This window comes from Gopherus flavomarginatus, chromosome 5, assembly GCF_025201925.1.
Source record: "Gopherus flavomarginatus isolate rGopFla2 chromosome 5, rGopFla2.mat.asm, whole genome shotgun sequence".
Lineage (NCBI taxonomy): Eukaryota > Metazoa > Chordata > Testudines > Testudinidae > Gopherus > Gopherus flavomarginatus.
Window position 1 is genome coordinate 146,411,147 of NC_066621.1, and position 19,910 is coordinate 146,431,056.

At 45.6% G+C, this 19,910-nt stretch overlaps 1 protein-coding gene across 8 annotated transcripts in view; it reads right to left on the reverse strand.

Annotated features, from left to right (window-relative positions):
• SYT16 (synaptotagmin 16) overlaps positions 1-19,910 on the reverse strand; it is a 147,662-nt gene that overhangs the window by 15,903 nt on the left and 111,849 nt on the right. For all 8 annotated transcript variants that reach the window (XM_050952608.1, XM_050952606.1, XM_050952609.1 and 5 more), the window contains 3 exons: positions 12,858-13,114; positions 6,974-7,417; positions 4,814-5,003 (listed from right to left, as the gene is read on the reverse strand). In XM_050952608.1, the coding sequence (XP_050808565.1) occupies positions 4,814-5,003; positions 6,974-7,417; positions 12,858-13,114 (891 nt within the window). The remainder of the gene's footprint in view (positions 1-4,813; positions 5,004-6,973; positions 7,418-12,857; positions 13,115-19,910) is intronic.

A 19,910-nucleotide genomic window follows, 5' to 3' on the forward strand; every position in this document is an offset into this window, starting at 1 on the left:
ACTCCCATGCATCATAATGTTGAGATTTAAAAAAAATTAACACCGATGGATCACTGTCATTTTTGAAGGATAAATAAGGGAGGCTGCAATATTTAAATGACTCAGTTCAGGTCTCTACAACATTTTGTTTTGAAGGTTTTGTGATGCACAAGATAAATCTGGGGGAAAAAACACTCTTTCCTTGCCCAAAAAACTCTCTCTCATGGCTTTTGCAGGCTCCAAGATCCTGCCCTCTAAATAACGGTGGTCCACATGTAGCGTCTGCCTCTGCAGGTGTGGGGGCCTCCCCAGGCACCAGAACCACTGTAGATTTGGGGAGCTGTGCAGGGGGCATGCAAGCCACATAGGCCTAGAGCTCAGTTATGGAGGGCCCTCGGTGGGGCAGAGAGTCAGGTTGGAGTGAGGACAGAGCATGATAGGGTTGGACTGGACGATTCACTGCTGTGTAGCTCCTCCTGCTGTGTCCCCTACACTCTGGTGAGGGCGGTGGGTGGCTGTGGCTTGACCAATAGGCCGCAGAGGATCCTAAAGCCATTGGACTACAGCAATGCTTAATTTGTGCCAGTGCTGAGCCCTGGCACCTCTGGACTTGATAGTTCGTAGCCCCAGCACCTCTGAGCTTGGTCATTCATAGCCCCGGCACCTCTGGGCCTGGTCATTCATAGCCCTGGCACCTCTGGGCTTGGTTGTTCGTAGCCCCGGCAACTCTGGGCTTTGTAGTTCATAGCCCCGACACCTCTGGGTCTGGTCGTTCATAGCCCTGGCACCTCCGGGCTTGGTCATTCGTAGCCCCGGCAACTCTGGGCTCGGTAGTTCACAGCCCCGGCAAATCTAGGCTTACCACGCCAGTTATGAAAGTAAAAAAATTTCTTGAGCCCCGGCACCTCTTTCATTATACATGAAGCATTGAACTGCAATAGTATGCATGGAATGGCTCTGCAGCTACTATGCAGTCTGTGTGCACACAGGGGGGTGGGAAAGATTCTTTCCCTCATGCTGCCTCCCCTGAGCATCTGCCCAAAGCCATCTGGAGAGTAAACATTACACTTCTTTCGACAGCTACTAAGCTGGCGGGGGCTACGACATGGGAGGTTACGTGCAGCAAGTACCTCACTCCTGCACTCCATGCTCTCTCTCTCTCTCTCAATGTCTTCACGCATGCACAGTGCACATTGCATAGTGGTTTGGTTTTCCACTGCCTTTTACATTAGCTGTCCCAAAGCCTTCACAAAGGTCCATTATGCTTGAAGCTCCTGTTATGCATTTCAAAAATAGCTCTCTCAGCATTGGACCCCAGAACATGTTTAACTGAGAGAAGAAATATTGGCCAGGACTCTATGGCTATCTCCCCGCTCTTCAAAAACAAGATGGGATTCTTAGTTTCTACCTGGAAAAGGAGGCTTGGTTTAATATCTCATCCAAAGAACAGCACCCTAATCAGAGCAGCGGCCTGCATCTCATACTACTTCACTGGAGTGGTGGCAGTGGTGATGACTGTAGTTTCTAGTCTGGGGTTTGGAGCCAAGTGTTCTCTTTTTCCAACCCCTTTTGCTCTCTTTTTGATAGTTTTTTCCCTAACATCACATTACCAGGAATTTTCCAGGCATGCAAGTACAGTACAGAACAGAAAATAATGATCTGACTTTGGATGGGGAAGCTATTGTGATGGATATGGAACTTCCCTGCAATAAATTATGAATATTGTATGCTGGCCTGGCCAAAGGGATGGTGTTTATTGTATGAATATATTGATTTAATTCAATAGTGAGCTGTCTGGACACAGGCAGGAAGTGGGAGAAGGGCTCAAGATAGCCACTTATTCGCAAATACTTAAGTGCTAAGGGACACTGACAGACTTATTTGCTTTGCTGACACTGTCAGAGTCTCCAATCAGAATACAAAACTGGTTTAATCAGCAATAGCCAGGGCCCTGCAAACATGAGAAAACAGAACTTGGGCAGGTTTCAAAACATCATCATCTCAGGTACGTCTTCACTGCAGTTAACCTAGGCTCTCATCCAAGTTTTAGGCCAAACCCCACTACCATCCACACAGAAAAACCTCTGATCCCAGGTTTGGAGATGTTGTAAGCTTTGGACACCGGGCCTGGCTGGGAGTGGGGTTAGAACCTGGGCTGGAAGCTGTCCAGTTTGCAGTGAAGATGCAGGCTAAACCATGCGAATGATGACAGTCCTCCAGTGCCTTCCCACAATTTCCTCCATGAATCCAGAAGGACAGACACGTTCTGCCACAACGCACTGGGAACAAACCACAAAATGGCTCAGCTTATTGCAGCACAAAGAACCATGGGATATGGCCCTGGAAGTGCAAGTCACACACACACACAGGGGAGTGCAGCACCAGTGAGGACGCAGTAACTTGGGAATGGCCTTGCAGTGCGGCAACTCACACCTGGGTGCAGCTAATCTGGGTGAAAGTAAACTCTGCAATACCTTCAGCGGGACAGAGGGTTACAGGAAAACCAGACAGACACAGGGGCCCACTGGGGTGTAGGGGGAAGCTAGGCTTGCTGAGGTCACCTTTGTGGAAGGATTGGAATCAAGGCAAGATAGACGTGTGCAGACTCTGTTGTTTTAAAATCCTTTTTCTCTTACACTTTGTTCCCACTGCCAAATAATAATTTTAAGAAGGCTGTTTGGTTCCTATACACCACTGGTCACTGGCTCTTGAAGGGAAGAACCCCAGGTGCCTGAAACCAGCTGGACCTGCAGGACAAGACTGTTTCAGACACAAGGTAGTACAGCCCAGGTCCTGGTCTAAGAGTTGAAGAACTTGTCATAACCTAGTCCCAGATTTGGACCTTAGCGTCCAAAATATGGGGGTTAGCATGAAAACCTCCAAGCTTAGTTACCAGCTTGGACCTGGTAAAGCTGCCACCACCCAAAAAATTAGAGTGTTTTGGGGCACTCTGGTCCCCCCAAAAACCTTCCCTGGGGACCCCAAGACCCAAATCCCTTGAGTCTCACAACAAAGGGAAATAAACCTTTTCCCTTCCCCCCCTCCAGGTGTTCCTGGAGAGATACACAGAAGCAAGCTCCGTGAATCTAACCAGAGGGATTCCACCCTCTCTATTTCCAGTCCTGGAAACAGAAGTATTTCCCTCTTCACCCAGAGGGTATGCAAAGTCAGGCTAGTAAATCTAACATACACAGATTTCCCCATGACTTCTTCCTCCCACCAATTCCCTGGTGAGCTGCAACTCAATTCCCTGGAGTCCCCCACTAAAGAAAAACTCCAACAGGTCTTAAAAAGAAAGCTTTATATAAAAAGAAAGAAAAAATACATAAAAATGGTCTCTCTGTATTAAGGTGACAAATACAGGGTTAATTGCTTAAAAGAAATATGAATAAACAGCCTTATTCAAAAAGAATACAATTCAAAACACTCCAGCAACTACACACATGTAAATACAAAAAAAACATATAAATCACTATCTGATCTTTTGTACTTACAACTGGGAAACAGAAGATTAGAAAGGCAGGAAACAGAGATCCTCTCATAGCCGAGAGAGAGATAGGCACAAGACAAAAACAAAGGACTCACACACAAGCTTCCCTCCACTCAGATTTGAAAAAGTCTTGTTTCCTGATTGGTCCTCTGGTCAGGTGTTTCAGGTTACTTCTTTCCAGGTGAAAGAGACATTAACCCTTAGCTATCTGTTTATGACAGAACTGCAGGTAGGAAAGAGCACAAGGACCAAGACCTGAGTTGGGGGCACTCTGAGAGACCAGAAAGGGGCAGCTAGACCTGTGACCACAACACATTTGAAGATCTTCATGGAAATTCTAAGAAAATCTTATTTCTTGGCTAGCTATGGGTATTAGGTAATGGGATATAGGGCTTGATCCTGCAAGGTTCTGAGCACTCTGGCTACAAGCTAGCAAAGCAATTAAGGACTTCAGTGGAACTACCCACATGCTTACATTTAAGTGTGTGCTAAAATGCTTTGGCGGATCAGAGCCAAAGGTGCACACCACTCTGCAGGTTCAAGCCCAAAGAGTCTTCATTTATAGATCCCCAGTTCAAACTGAGCCCAGGTTGATAGTGACCAAATGTTGTTGCCATCAGGTAGATGTCTGATGCTTACGTCCAGTTCTCAATGGGCAAGTAACCACATCACCAAAAATGCCTCCTCAATTGATGCTAGTTCTCAGATGAGATGACAGCCCAAAGACTGAAGGGCCCTGAAGTTTGAACTCACCCCTAGAGGAGGTACTTAGAGGAGCTTTGAATGAGGCATGTTGTCAGCAAAGCACAGAGTTTGGTAAGCATCGCTGTCAATCTGTCACGCTTCACGAGCACTAGACACAATTAAAGCATTAAATATATTCTCTTGGCTCCGATATTATTCTTTATATTAGAGAGGATGGCTGGTCCAAAGACCTGGGTTCAAAGCCCTGCTTTCCCGCAGGGCAGGACCTTGGACAGATCACTTAGTGGTTCCGTGCCTCAGTTCCCCTCTGTAAAATGGGGCTAATACCACTTCTTTGCCTCGCTGGGATAAATACGTTAAATATTGTGAGGAGCTCTGATACTATGGTAATGGCAGCCACATCAGTACCAGAGATAGATACTTTATTCGAAATGCACAGGCTAATTTACCAGCACATGCATTTGGAATAATATTTTTTATTTCACTATTAAATGTAAAATTCAAATGTGCAGAGACTCAACTGGGAAATGCTTTAATTGGATAGCTTGATGTGGCAAAAACTGTATCAAGAAAATAAAACCAGGTTGTGGCTCAGTGGCTCTATCGAATAGGTATGCCATTACGAGAGAGTTCACTTACCGGGCGGCCTGTTAATAGCAAGGTTGCGGAAATGGCTGCCTTTGATCATCTCTACTGACAACCGTCCGGTAGTGGCATTGTACGACAGTCCCACCAGCAGCTCTGGTACACCTCCGTGCGACAGGGACTGTGCTGAAGAAGCACTATCACTGTGCGAGACAGCCGACAGACTGAGCTGAGAGTCTCCACTCTGCAGGGAAAGAGCAAAGAGAGTCCCTCTAGAATGCTCAACACCGCTCCCCCTTTAACGTATGCCTTGTGGTCTGATTGGGTAGGGTTGTGATGTTCTCCTAGGAGTTGCCAATGACTAAGAATCATCGGCATGAATAACAATGGGGCAGAAGATAGAAGTGCAGGAACAAGCCTCCAGCATCACTCTGCAGAAACACATCTTTCAATACTCTCTCTCTAGAGGCCAGAAGCCCTCACTAATGTGTTATTACCAGTGTAAATCAAAGTCTTTGAGATAAACATATGCTCCAGTACATCAAAAGTACAGTAAATTTCCCTGAAAATGACTTTCTGATGGAATGTGTCTAGCATAATCTTCTTTTATGTCACTTGCTGTATATTTTCTTGCTTTCTTCCTAGTTACCATCATGTTCAGTTCTTCCTCCCCCCCAGCAAATGCAGGGTTTGTTATTCATTTTGTGCAGGGCTGCCCAGAGGATTCAGGAGGCTGGGGTCTTGCTGCCGAAGACCTGGCACTTTGGCAGTGTGTCCCATGGCAGAAGGAACCCCCGCCGTAGGTCTTCGGGGCACTTTGGCGGTGGGTCCCAGAGAGGAAGGACATCATCCCCCAGCTGCTGAATTGCCGCCAAAGACCCGGAGTAGAAGCAGCTCCGGGGGCCCAGGCCCCCGAGAGTTTTCCAGTGCCCCCAGAGCGAGTGAAGGACCCTGCTCCAGGGGCCCCAAAGAACTCTCGTGGGGGCCCCTGCAGGGCCCGGGGCAAATTGCCCCACTTACCCCCCCAACTTCTAGCAGTTGAGGTGTGAACGGCCTCATCTTCCCTGATTGAACTAACCTTGTTATCTCTAGCCTGATTCTTGCCTGCATATTTATACCTGCCTCTGGAAATTTCCACTACATGCATCTGATGAAGTGGGTATTCACCCACGAAAGCTTATGCTCCAGTACATCTGTTAGTCTATAATGTGCCACAGGACTCTTAGTTGCTTTTTACAGACTAACACGGCTACGCCTCTGATATCTGATATGACAGATGATCTAATCTGGGATTGGAAATTGGGATTTTCCAAGGAGACTAGAGGAACAATGTCACCAAATCCTACAGAAGCAAGGCACCAAACTTCCTCAGACTCCTTGGAAAACCCCAGCTAGAATGCTCTTGTGTTGATATTCAGTGTCTATACATAGGACTCTGAAAACTGGGCAGTTTTCTGGAATGTACAAGAGGCTGCTTAAGATGTTCAAGCCAAAGAAATTGTCCAACTGGTAGAAAACATGCATGCATGGATGCAAATGGATAATTATGGATGCAAAATGGAAGGTTGGTTGTGTGGGCAATGGACCTTTTTCTGGGTTCTACTCCATATTTATGAGCAGTTACCAGTCTGAGACCATGAACTCATCTTTTGTGGATGGAACTTGTATGCCTAATTTTGAAAACTTGGCCCTCTAACCTCAGAACACAATAGATTACATATAAAGATCTGGTCCCTGAATGCATACAAGGTGGAAATTCTGTATTATGAAAGAACATAGGAATGGCCATACTGGGTCAGACCAAAGGTCCATCTAGCCCAGTATCCTGTCTTCCGACAGTGGCCAATACCAGATGCCCCAGAGGGAATGAACAGAAAATCACCAAGTGATCCATCTCCTGTCACCCATTCCCAGCTTCTGGCAAACAACCATTTTTAAAACCATGCACCCGTGCTCCCTTTCAATCCTACTGAAACATCTAAAAGGGAGCATTAGTGAATACATCAAGTACCATGGATGCTGAGCACTGAGCTTTCTCTAACTAGTGCTGACATTCATTGCTTGAGACCAGGATGAAAACTGAGAACTGAATAGTGGTGCTAGGAAATGGGCCAGCAGCATGTTTAAGAATCCTTAATGAAGAGGTTGGCGGATTAGCCAAGTAAGCTGTACCCCTCGACCTCCGCCAATGATGCAAAGAATTAATAGACTTACACTCATATCGCTCCTTGGCTCCAAAACCAGTGTCACCTTCACTTCCCCCTCCTGGTTTAGGCTCCTCAGATAAAACAGTTGCTCCCCCATCATCTGTTCCCGGATCATTTTGTGCACTGCATAGAGACGGAACCTGAGTGCGTAGCTACTCAGCTTCTCTGGCTCCAGCTTATTAAAGGTCATTTTGTCTTTGAACACTGGGATGGGTCCTTTCTGAATACTCGACTTTCCCCTCTGTTTCTTGCTGGGCATCAGGACTGTGTGAACTTGCCAGGTGTTCACACCACTGCGATCTTTGTCTGGGATATCCTTAGCCTCCAGGATAGTTACCAGCAGCTTTTGGCTCGAGGCCTTATAATCGAGGAGGACGTCTAGGTCACCGCATTTAGAAATGGGTTCACGGGCATTATGATGAGCTGGAAGACTATTCCCTCCATCATGTTCCTGCCATGGAGAGAATAAATAAAGGAGCATATATTAAAAAAAGCATTTTCTTATACAGGCCCTATTCAATCAAACACCTCGAAGATCATTTGAGAGGATAACTGGCAAACATGACAGAGACCAAATATAAGGCACATTGGCGTCTACCAATGAAAAGTGCTATATAAGAACGAGGTGTTATTATTATTATTACAGCTTCATCCAATCCCTAGATGGACTGTGAGTCTCTCTAATAGTGAAGAAATATCCTGAGCAAAGCACCATTTGCAGTAAGAACACAGACATCACCTCATCCTTATGTGCATCTTCCAAATCGGCTACCCCTCGACTGCCTACATCTACACTGCATCTGATTCTGAGCCTTCCAGCCAAGGTTGATTGGCTTGTGCTAGTGTGCTAAAAACAGCTGTGTACACATTGCAGCTCAGGCTCTCAAGCCCCACACTTCAAGGCTTGAGAGCCGTGCCCCAGCCCAAGTCGCACCATCTACATAGCTACTATTCTGTCAACCCAAGCTGGGAGGGCTCCCTCCCAGATGCAGTGTAGACATACCCCAAGTGTGAATACAGTACCCACCTTAGGAATGTTATATGGCCATGTGAACATACACTTTGTGGTGTTTTTATTCCACTCACCCTCGTGTTTGGAGAGCAGGTAGGCATTTAGCAAAACAAAGCATCTAAATGCCCCTTTTTTTTCTTTAGGGATCAACTCTGGTTAACTGTTGGATTCTGTACTGCATCTCATTCACAACCGAGTGGTGGGCTGTTGTTCTGAATTTGCTTGCAGCAAGAGCAGCAGATGTGGTGATACAGAAAAGTAGTCAGATCAGATTGGGGGAGTGGTAAATAATGCAGAGGACAGGTCACAGACAAGAATCAGAGGGGTAGCCATGTTAGTCTGGATCTGTAAAAGCAGAAAAGAGTCCTGTGGCACCTTATAGACTAACAGACATATTGGAGCATGAGCTTTTGTGGGTGAATACCCACGTCGTTGGACGCAGGTCACTGACAGTGAGCTAGATTGCTTGGTAAACCAAGTGCAAGAAAACAATACACCTTTTGATATGGCTAAATGTAAATATGTATACATCTAGGAACACAGAACGTAGGCCATATTTAGAGACTGGGGAACCATATTCTGGGAAGCTGTGCCTCTGAAAAAGATTTGGGGGTCATGGTGGACAACCAGTTGAACATGAGCTCCCAGGGTGACACGGTGGTCGAAAAGCTGAATGCAGTCCTGGTATGTATAAACAGGATAATCTCAAGAATGAGTAGAGAGGTTATTTTGCCTCTGTATTTGGCACTGATGTGACTGCTGCTGGAGTACTGTGTCCAGTTCTGGTGCTCACAATTCAAGAAGGATGTTGATAAATTAGAAAGGGTTCAGAAAAGAGTGACGAGAACGATTACAGGATTAGAAAATATGCCATGTGGTGACAGACTCAAAGAGATCAATCTATTTAGCTTAACAAAGAGAAGATTACAGGGCGACTTGGTTACAGTCTGTAAGTATCTACATGGGGAACAAATATTTAACAATGGGCTCTTCTGTCTAGCAGAGGACGGTATAACATGAGCCAATGGCTAAAAGTTGAAGCTAGACAAATTCAGACTGGAAATAAGGCATACGGGTAATTAACCATTGGAACAAGGGTCATGGTGGGTTCTCCATCACTGGCCATTTTAAAGTCAAGATTAGATATTTTTCGAAAAGATCTGCTCTAAGAATTATTTGGTGGAAGGGTTTTTTTGGCCTGGGTTGTACAGGAGAACAGATGAGATGATCACAATGGTCCCTTCTTGCCTTGCAATCTTTGAATCAAACACTCCTTGGCTCATCTTCCACTGTGTGCATCTCCCTCCAAAGTGCCTCGAATCTTCTCTTCACTTTGACCTCTTATATTTTCATGATGAGAACTCAAAACATACAAGCAACATGTGTGTAAAACAATTCTCAAATGACCCTTTCTTTCAGCTTCTTTAAAACATTTATTTGATTAAACAAGATGAAAAACCCCACTGTTGCTCACTTCACCTGTTGATGGGGATGTGCGAGTTTCTGTTTAAAGGTGCTTTTTATCTCAGCGATAGAATGTGTTTCATGTGATAAAGGCATTGCTATAACAATCCATTATTTGTATTTAAACATGTGTATACACTGGACTAGGGCAAGATTTCCAGTTAATACCCAGAAGGGGAATCAAGGCCCATTGCTGGCAGTTTAAGGAGGAGGGCAACTCAAGCCTTTATCTTTTGTTTTTAAACTAAGATTTCTTTTCAACATGTGGATCTAATTACAGCATAGATTAGGAGCAGTAATAGTGGTCCCCTTAAGAAGCACTAATGGGGTCTATTTATCAAACAAAGCCAAATTTTCAACTACCACCCATCAATCTACCTGACAAATATTTAGGCTCTTAAACGTACAAGTGCAAAATCCCACATTTCCACTTTCACATAGGCTGGTTACGGTAGTTTGCAGTTACTTGACTGGTGCATGCAAATACAAGTTAGAGAGAGAGAGAGGAATGCAGTGAAAAACTGTCCCTCTCTGTCCACGCAGAATTCTTGCTAATGCTAGCCAAAGAAGAATGACACCCAATAAGCACATACACATGGCTTGTTCCAGCACATCACAGATACAGGACTTTGCACGCATAAGTGCAGTGCAGGACAGGTTGTTCCACAGAACCTGATCATGTGAGTGACACTGCATAGCTGTCAAGCTGCTTCCACCGGGTTGCTGGAGTAAGGCTTAAAGAGCAAGCACGAGAAAGATTGCACTTAAGCCTACTTCTCCCCAAATATGTTCATTCCCATTTTTTACCATGCGCATTTGCCATTCAGGAAGTGGGATCCCAATGGGTTTGTGGCTTGCTAACATTCAGTGTGTGGGACTACATTTAGTGTGTAACTTTACATGAACCTACTCATTACCTTCACTTGTACTGGAGCTGGAAAGCAGCAGTTTTGTGGATGATGCATGGCCCTGTAGGATAAAGTAGTCAAAGATGGTCTTTGTACTTCCGCCATCCCTGGCTGGCTGTGCCAATCTAACTTCTTGGCATAACTCAGAGCAGCCTTCAGGCTGCTCTAAATCATACCAACTACCAGTCCCCCCATCAAATACTAATACAGTAGCCACTGAAGATTTGGATATCAGGATGTCTCGACCAACCTCTCTCAGTTTTGGCTATGTTCCTCACACTGACCCTAAGGAGGTGGGAGAAGTGGCAGAAGCTACATCAACCCTCTGGCACTAGAAAACGTTTCTCCAGTGGCGTTACCCTTACATGGCTGGCTAAACTACCTTCCGTGATGATTTGTGCTGACCGTGCAGCACAAAGTCACCAGCCAGCTGGCACTTCCAAAGATCTCTCCAATGTCTGGAACCTGCTCGTGTTCAAGTTTCCTATATGGCAGAGGTTGCTTGCAGAAGCTTACCCCTGCTCCTAATGAAGGCACTGGCAAAATTCCCATTAACTTTCGTGGGTTAAGGGTGGGCCATAATTATTCTGTAAATATGAGCAACTAGACTGAAATCCAAATGCTGTGTGGAGTTAAATATTTCCATATGAAATAAATGCTTTTCTTTCCCAGTAAGGTGTACTGATGTACTGGGATCAATACAGGAGTAAGTGGGGAAAATTATAGGACCTGATAGTCAGACTAGATAATCTGATGGTCCCTTCACTCCTTAAACTGTATGAATCTACACAGATTTAAGACAAATACCTCTTTCAGTATAGTGTGTCTTTTTAACAGATCATCAGTTCAGGACAGAGTGTGTATATATGTAAAATACACATTCCTGCCAGAAAAATAAATAAATCTCACAAAGCAAGTAATTATGGGAGCAGCCTTGAAATGCCCTTTGAATATCCACTGCGGAAGCACAACATTACAGATTTTGTCTCCAAACAGAGGCCGGTTTGAAAGTAGCACAGCAATGTTTGGGTATTTCTGGAATGTCAGAACATTCAGTTCACTCAGAAAATAAATAAATCTTCCATTAAGCCACATAATGAAGTCAGACGAGAAGCTACTCACAGCAAACAAATCCGGATCCAGGTGTATCTGAACTCTGTAATTCTCTATGCACTGTTCATGTTGTTAATATGCATACACCTGGGGCAGAATGATAGGCACATTCAAAATATAAATGAAAAGAGGACACTCGAAATTCCACAGCACTTGTGCACCATGGTGATGAGCATGGAATAGACAGAGAAATGGGCACAGGATCCACAGATAAACCTCATGGCTCACAGTAATGTAGAAAAAAGGGTCCAGACTGTTATTGCAGGAGGTTCTGGTGTATCAGGGCATAGATGCAGAGCTGATCTGTGCAGCATTCAAAATGACTGCCTACTTTTAGTGCCTCTATGTGAATGTCTACTTTGAAGAGGTCAAAAGTCCATGCACTGAGAAGCTGCTTTCACTCTCTTCAACCGGGTGGAAGCAGCTTGCTCACAGGAAGGGAATATTTTCTACCAAACCCTGTTTTTCCTGGGGCAAAGAGATTACCTTGTGCAGCTAAGGGATGTTCTTTTTTGACTCAGAGACGTGACCTTCTGTGCTTTTTTTTTTTTTTTTTTAAATATTGGATGCTATTCAATACTCTTGCAGAAATTAATCAGCTGGTCAATAATAATCCCCTGATTTTTTTTAATAATAAAGGAACAACCCATATTGAATCATACAGAAAGAGGAGTAGTGTAAGTGGTGAGCTAACTCAATAACAGCTCTCTTAGAATCTGGAATATTTGCTGGCAGGTATTAGCTTTGAAATAAGGGCCAAATCCTTAGGTCTGGCCAAGACCTGCCTGGTGAATAGGCTGGGTGCAGGAGACAAAAGGGGGCTGTAAATCTCGCTAGCCTGCTGTAGAAATGTGCTCTGTGTCTATGGAGGGCAGTGTGAGAAACAGTCAGCTAAGCTAGGGAAGTCCCCGACTGTCCCTTTACGGCAACTTTCCAGGTGCTTCATGCTGCCTGAGCAATGGAAAGCAGCCAGAAGGGGAACCAAGGACCTGACCCAGTAATCACACACTGTATCCCTACAGACACACACCACATACACGGGCAGTAACAAATCCACTTACCTCCTTCAAAGCATGACAAGACATTGTTAGCTAATTCACAGTAACTTCTGTCAAGCGGGAAATGGTTGTGATATGATTAGTGTGTGAAGTCAGATGAGAAAACAGCCTCTCTGAAGGAATACGAGTGAAGTCTATTCAAAATTCCAGCAGGCAAAGTATCAGGAAAAGGGAAAACACACACCAAGGTGTGTGCACGCGTGCACTTAGGGATTACTATCCTGGATTGTGCCAATTGATTTTTCACTTCATTTCTTCCCTAACATTTCGGACAAGAAGCCCAGACCTCTCCAGGGAACAGAAACACTGCGTGTAATACAGAATAATTCACCATACCTCAGGGCTCCAAGCTGATGAGCTGTCAGTTGTGTCATTTCCTTCAAATCTCTGGTTGCTGAACGCTGTCTCCATTTGCAAGCTCCCTTCTGTGGCTTGTTGGCTAAGGCTATGGGCACTGCTAGCTTCCATTCCAGGGCCTTTGGCTTGCATGGTACCCCTACTCTCAGAGGTAGTTCTTGAATCAACAGATATGTGGTCATCTTCATGATAGGATAGGTTGTCTTGGAAACTCAGTTGGCTAAGCCCATCCAGTTCTAACAATATTCAGCAAGAAAATCATTTCAGAGTGATAAAATAACGTTATCCCCCGCAATTTATCCTTCCCCCCTACTACAGTAGGAGCCTGACAGGAACCAACAGCTCTGCTTACGAGATGGTGAGATCCCCAGCATTGAACCCACAAAAATCAACAACCCGCATAAATCAGCATTGCAAGGAATAAAAACGGCTGCTCTGCCTCTGCATTCTGAGTAGGGAATCAACCTGCCTCACACAAAGAGACACATTGGTCACACAGGGTGATCAGAGGGACATTTGGGAATACGGTGCTCAGGACGCCTATGGTATGAAGGCATCACCAGTCAAGTGACAGATCAGGCATGAAATGGAAAAACATAATGCACGGGCCTGATCCTGAGAGAAGGGTGTGGTGGAGGGAAACCATCACAATTTCCTTTCTCAGATGGTGGGAAGCAGCACAGCAGTCAGCACAGCCCAATAGGAGGACAGTACCGACAGGGACAGGCGCATGGCTTGGGGTGGTTGATAGAATGCCTCCCCTCTCACTGCATCTTTCACCTGCAGAGCTTTGGTTAAAGCTGCTCTCCAACCAAATGGTAACTCTGAGGAAGGTGGGAACATTATCTCAACCAGTCTGAGCTTGGGTCAAACCCTCCCTGGGACACAGGGATGCTCATCGGTGCAGGGAGATGCACATTACAACTCTCCTGCCTCCCCAGGACAGCTTTTATGCATCTAACCCAACATGTCTATCCCACGTGATAGAAGATGGAAATGTTACTCACCCTGACTGGTAACTGTAGTTCTTCGACATTTGTGTCCCTTTGGGTGCTCTACTTCAGGCGCGCATGTGCCTCTGAGGCCCTTGGCTGGATATTTCTAGCAGTGTTCATTTGGCCTGCATATGCGCCCTATGCCTCAGCAAAACACTAAGGCTATTTAAGTGCGTGCAGGAAAACCACTCTCAGCTCCTTCTCTACCCAGGTGTCCTCGAGGGAACAACTGAAGAAGAGGGGAAGGAGGGTGGGTAGTGGAGCATCCAGTGAGACACATCTCGAAGAACTCCAATTACTGCACCGAGTGAGTAATCGTTCCTTCTTTGAGTAGTATCCCAATGGGTGCTTCACTTCAAGTGACTTCTGAGCAGTATCCCAGGAGGAGAAGGGAGCTTCAGAACAGTGTTCAGAACTGAAGATGGTGCTACAGACCCAAGTACCACATCAGATCTGATGGCGTGGAGCAGGCAGTAATGCTTCAGAAACATACCAAAGCCCAAGTAGTGGCTCTACATATCTCAGATACTGGAACATTCTTAAAAAATACAATAGATGTTGCCTGTGATCTGGTTGACTTTGCTCTCACCCCCTGAGAGGGCTGAACACCAGCAAACTCATAACAGGCAGAGACACAACTGAGGGAAGAGATTCCATAGGTCCTTAATAAAACTATACCAGATGACCAAATATGGAGAATCCCTTAACTGGGGAATGAAAGGTTGATATGGCAGCCAGGTGTACTTTGACCAGCTGATGGCTAACCCAGATGTCTACCTGCTGGATCTGAAATCTAGGATGAGGGAAAAGGGAACCAATTCAGGCTGGAGTTAGCGACAACTGAACCAATAGATGAATCTCTTCGATTTCTGCAGGTAAGCAATGCAGGTTGGTGTTTTCCCACTGTTTAATAACACCTACTGTACAGCCAAGGTCCATCTGTTCTGAACCATGAGTATGCCTAAGTTGGCTCCTCATCTAACAGGGATGAGTCAGTTTAGAGTCAATGATGGAGCTGGGCTACAGAAAGGGATGTCCACACAGACGTAGAGTTGCTTTACTTGCAAAGGGACTGTCAACTGCCTGTCTAAGGAGTCCATCCTTGGAGAGTACATTGTTCTGAGCCAACCCTTAAAGCAATGGAGGTGAAGGCTCATGTGACTGGTCACAAAAGTGCAAGCTATCACATGGCCCAAGAGTTGAAGCCAGTTCCTTATTGTGTGGTCTAAGACGGGGTTTCTTAACCCGTGGGTTGGGACCCAAAATCAGGTTGCAGAATGTTTCAAAGGGTCGCATAGCTGCTCCTGTAGCATCTGTTCCACGGGGCTGGCTGGGCTCACCTCCCTAGTCCAGGCACTGCAACCTCTGGGGTCCCAGTGCCATTCATTTTTAGCCCAGCCGTCATGATCACGTGAATGGCACTGCAACCCCATGCGCCAGGTAGGTCACAGTTCTACTCACACAAATTTGATCCAGTCAGTGGAACGAGGCCAAATCTGAGTGTTGCTGCAACCCTGGAGGTTGCAATGCCTGAAGCAGAGAGCCAAGCCCAGTCAGCCCCACAGCACAGGAGCTACCTCTGTGGAGTGAGTGCCAAGCAGGGCCCAACCCCCTGCTCCTCCTCTAAGGACCAGGATCTGACTGAAATCACCCCAGGGCTTCCACTATTTACTGGGTCACGACAGGCCACAAACATTTACAAATGGGTCATGAGACCAAAAATGTAGAGAACACTGGTCTAAGGGCTTTGCTGAATTTTCTCTACCAGGCCTGAAAAGGTCACAAATCTGTCTAAAGGGAGTTATGCTCCGGTTGTCGGCAAACCCCTATAAACTTTATCCTTTGTACTAGTACCTGCATTAATTTCTGTATGTTCAGCTGCTGGCCCAACTCCTGGAACAGAGCAAAGGCCATCTGGGTGGAAGATAAGGCCTGCTCCTTCAAGGTAATGCTGAGTAGCCAGTCACTGAGGTACAGGAAGAACAGGATCACTTTCTGCCAAAGGTAAGCTGCCACTACTGCTAGGATCTTCGAAAACATCCTTGGGGCTGAGGACAGGCTGAAGGGAAGCATTCTATGCTGGAAACGATCTTGGCCTATGGTGATTTGTAGATATTTCCTGTGAAATGGCTGTATAATTATACGGAAGTAGGTGTCTTGTAGGTTGAGGGCTGAAAACCAATATCATTCCTGCATTAAAGGAATTATAGTTGCCAGAGTCACCATCCTGAACTTTAAATTTTTTATGAACTTGTTCAAACAATAGTAGATCCAAGATCAGCCTCTGACCTCCATCCTCCTTTGGCACCAGGAAATATTTCAAGTAGAAATCCCAGCCCATGAGAGGAATGGACCAATTCCATTGCTCCTAGACAGAGGAGAGAGTCCATCTCTTGCCTCTGTAGAAGCTCACAAGAGGGGTCCTAAAGAGGAGTGGGAGGATTTGAACCCTCGACCAATCGATCAAAACTGCTACTTAAATGACACCAGGATGGTCATGGAGGGCCGTTGGGCATTTCACTTCCTCTGAAAACTGTGTTTCTCTCTGGGGGTTCTGAGAGTCTATGGTACCCAGAGAACTGAGTAGGGCATGATCTTTTGGCAGTCTGTGACCTACTAAAACTTTTCTTGCTCATTGGTGCATTAATGCCCAAGTAACACAGGGTAACTCTGGAATCCTTCAATGTGTGCGGAGTTGTTCGTGGTCTCTGAGAAAAAGCTTATGACCATGAAAGGGAGGTCCTCTACTGTGTTATGAACCTCTCTCAGAAACCCCAAAACTTGGTGCCATAATGCCCTGAGCATAACTGCCACTGTAGAGATTAATCTGGCAGCAGCATCTACAGCATCTAGAGACACTTGGAGAGCTGTTCTGGCCACGACTGACTCCCTGCAACTATGGACAGCAGTCACTCCCTGCAGTCATGTGACAGCTGCTCAGTAAAAGCCGTAAGCTTGTTGTAATTTGTAAAGTTGTATTTGGCCATGACCACCCGGTAGTTTATGATCTGGAACTGTAGACAACTAAGACTGTTGTCCAAAGAGATCCAGCTGCTTTTGGTCCTCATCATAGGGGTTAGATCCCAAAAAGTGCTGCCTACCCCATTCATGCCCCTCATCCACCATGAGGGAGTTTGGTGATGGATGGGAAAATAAAAAGTCAGAATCCTTAGGGGCACGTACAGTACTTGTTATCTGTCTTTTTGCACGCTGCTAGAATAGTGTCAGGTATTAGACACTTAGCGAGAACCAGGAGAGCCTCATTAATAGGTAGCGCCACTCTGGCGGATGTTGCCAACTGCAAGATATCCAGCAGCTTGTGTTACAGATCCTTGACCTCCTCCAGAGGGATCTGCAGAGTGTCTGCCACCGTTCTCATGAGATCCTGAAACTGCCTAGAGTCGTCGACCACGGAAAGTGGTGGAGGCATAACTGACTCACCCAGCGACGATGATGAAATGGGAGTCTCAGGGGTAACTTTTTCATCTGCTCTAGCCTCCTGCTCTTCTAACATCTCTTCCTGTCGTGGCAAATGGGGAGGGGAAGGATGTGAAATCCTGGTCTCCCTGAAGGACAGTATCAGTGGTCTGTTAAATTGCTGTCAATAAGCAGCCCATGGGTCCCAATGTGGCCATGGTAGGGGTCCATAAGGAAGTGGGGGCGGCATGGAAAGCTGGTTCCATCATCTTTGGTGGCCTGCAAGGGCCTCCCTGTGTGAAGGCAGATTCCTGAAGTGGTATGTAGGACAACCCTTCACTGAGATTGAGGAAACCACTTGGGAGTCCTCATCGTCTTCTTCCACATCCTCCCATGGGGCAGCCATTGAGGATGCAAGAGAGTCCTGTGCCACAAGATGGCCGCTTGGAGACCAAGGTCTCAGTACCAAGAAACGTTTGGTACTCATTAATGAGGAGTCTGGTTCATCTGACCCTGAGAGGTACCTTGAGTATTGGAATTCCTGTGATAGCGGAAAGGACTCTGGTACTGACATCTTAGTTGTCGTTGCTGTAGCTGAAGCCAACAGCATCAGCAATCATGGGCATGCTACAGGCATTGTAGATGTCAGGCACCATTGCCTGCTTGGTGCAGATGACACCACTTGCCCTGGCTGAGCTGCTTGCATCAGTACTGGTGGCTGGGTTAAGGCTCATGATGGAACCAACGGCCGAGTGAAATGCTTCACTATTGATGACAGGGGTGAACTCAATAGTACCCTGTCCTCACCCTCCTAATTGGTGGAGGGTTCTGGTGCTCTATCTTCTTGTATTTGGAGCTCTGGGACTTCACAGGCCTGCTGGTACTGGAGGAAGAGTTCTTGGCCCCAACAGTACCCTCAGACATTGAGGACCTCCACAAGGACTTGGTCTTTTCTTCAGCTGACGTCTTAGAGTAAGAGTCCATGGTCCCCTTTATGGAAGTCTTCCCAGCAGGCTGCAAAGACTTCCTTTTCTTAGGGGAAGCATGCCTCAAGGTTGACCTGGCGTGCTGGATCTGTCTGAAGACAGATGTATTGGGGGGAGGGGAGGTCTCCTGACCTGGCCCGGAGGGAAGTTGCAGGGAGCATTCCGTGGCTAACAGTCTGACCTTTATCTCCCTGTTCTTCCTCACCCTTGACTTAAGGGCCAAACGGAAGGAACACTCCCCTAGGCAAAAGACATACTTGGAGTGCCCGTCGCTTACTGATATAGCCTTTGTGCGAGAGAGGCAGTGTTTGACGCCTGGTGAGCCAGGCATTTCCCGCCCAGAGAAAACAAGTGTCCCAGAGAGAAGAGAGAGGGGAAACAATCCTCTCACCTAAAACTAACTATATTAAACACTAAACACAAACTTACAACCATAAACTACCTAACTGCAAGAAAAAACAGAGGGCTGAGTATGCTCTAGGTGGCCATGTTAGGTTTCCAGCTCAGGACAAGGTGGTAGAGAAAGAACTGAGGGTTGTTTACCCGTGCACCCCTATATAGCCTTGGTATCTGCCACAAGGTGGCATAAGGATCATGTGCAGGCCGAACGGGCACTTCTAGCTAGAAATCTTCGATCACAGGCTCGAGAGGCACATGCACACCTGAAGTGGAGCACCCATAGCAATACTATTCGAAGAAGAAGGTTAATTATTGAGAGTAAAATTATCTTCCTTTGTCCGACCTGTGAATTTCTTGTCTCCAAAGTGAAGATCTCTACTCTTTATAAACAGCACTTGTTCCTCTCCTCACACAGAATCTGCACTGGCAAGTGGAATAGTTCTGCAGGATACAGTATGGAAGCCAGAGAAAAATCCTCTCTTCATTTAGGCAGATTCCATTTATAGTTTAATCAGAATCATTTGTGGCTTAATCAGAAAAACAGGTATCTTCTGATTTTATACTTGTGAAACTAAAGGCAGGCTTTGTTCCAGACATAAATAAGCCTTACAGTAGTATAATTCATTTTCCTTCCTTGGAATAAAATTAGTTACATCACCATAATGCTGGTAAAAGTGATGAAATCAGAATGAGGTTCACTGTATTTACACAACCAGTAAGCCAAAGCCTTTTATTTTTTTAATCTTAGGGATTTATTTTCTAGTTCCTTCCAAGAACTGCACCATTTCTGTGGAAAGCAACATGATTTTTACTGTTATATTTTTAGTCACTTTCTTCTGCAAATAAAGAAACAGAAAATAAAAGCAAAAGCAAGAAGGCAGAACAAGCAAGAAAGAAAAGAAATGTCTGTATACAAATTTACTAAGACTGTACAAATATGGATTCTCCTTAAGGTGTTTAATTAGCAAGCCAGTGTCTTGGACTCATTTTAAACAGGTGGTCATCCATCAAAGCATACACCACGCAGCAGACTTTCAGATAAACCATAACTGTAGTAATAAATTATCCCCAGGCAATTGTCTTGTGGTTTTTGACTCCTGCCAGGATAATATCTAGATGAATAATAGAGGAATTTTGAAAGTCTTGAAAGACTATTCATAATTGGAATACTCCAGAAATATATTAATATAACAACCAACTTTCTCTAAGTGTTATGAAAGGAAATGTGGTATACA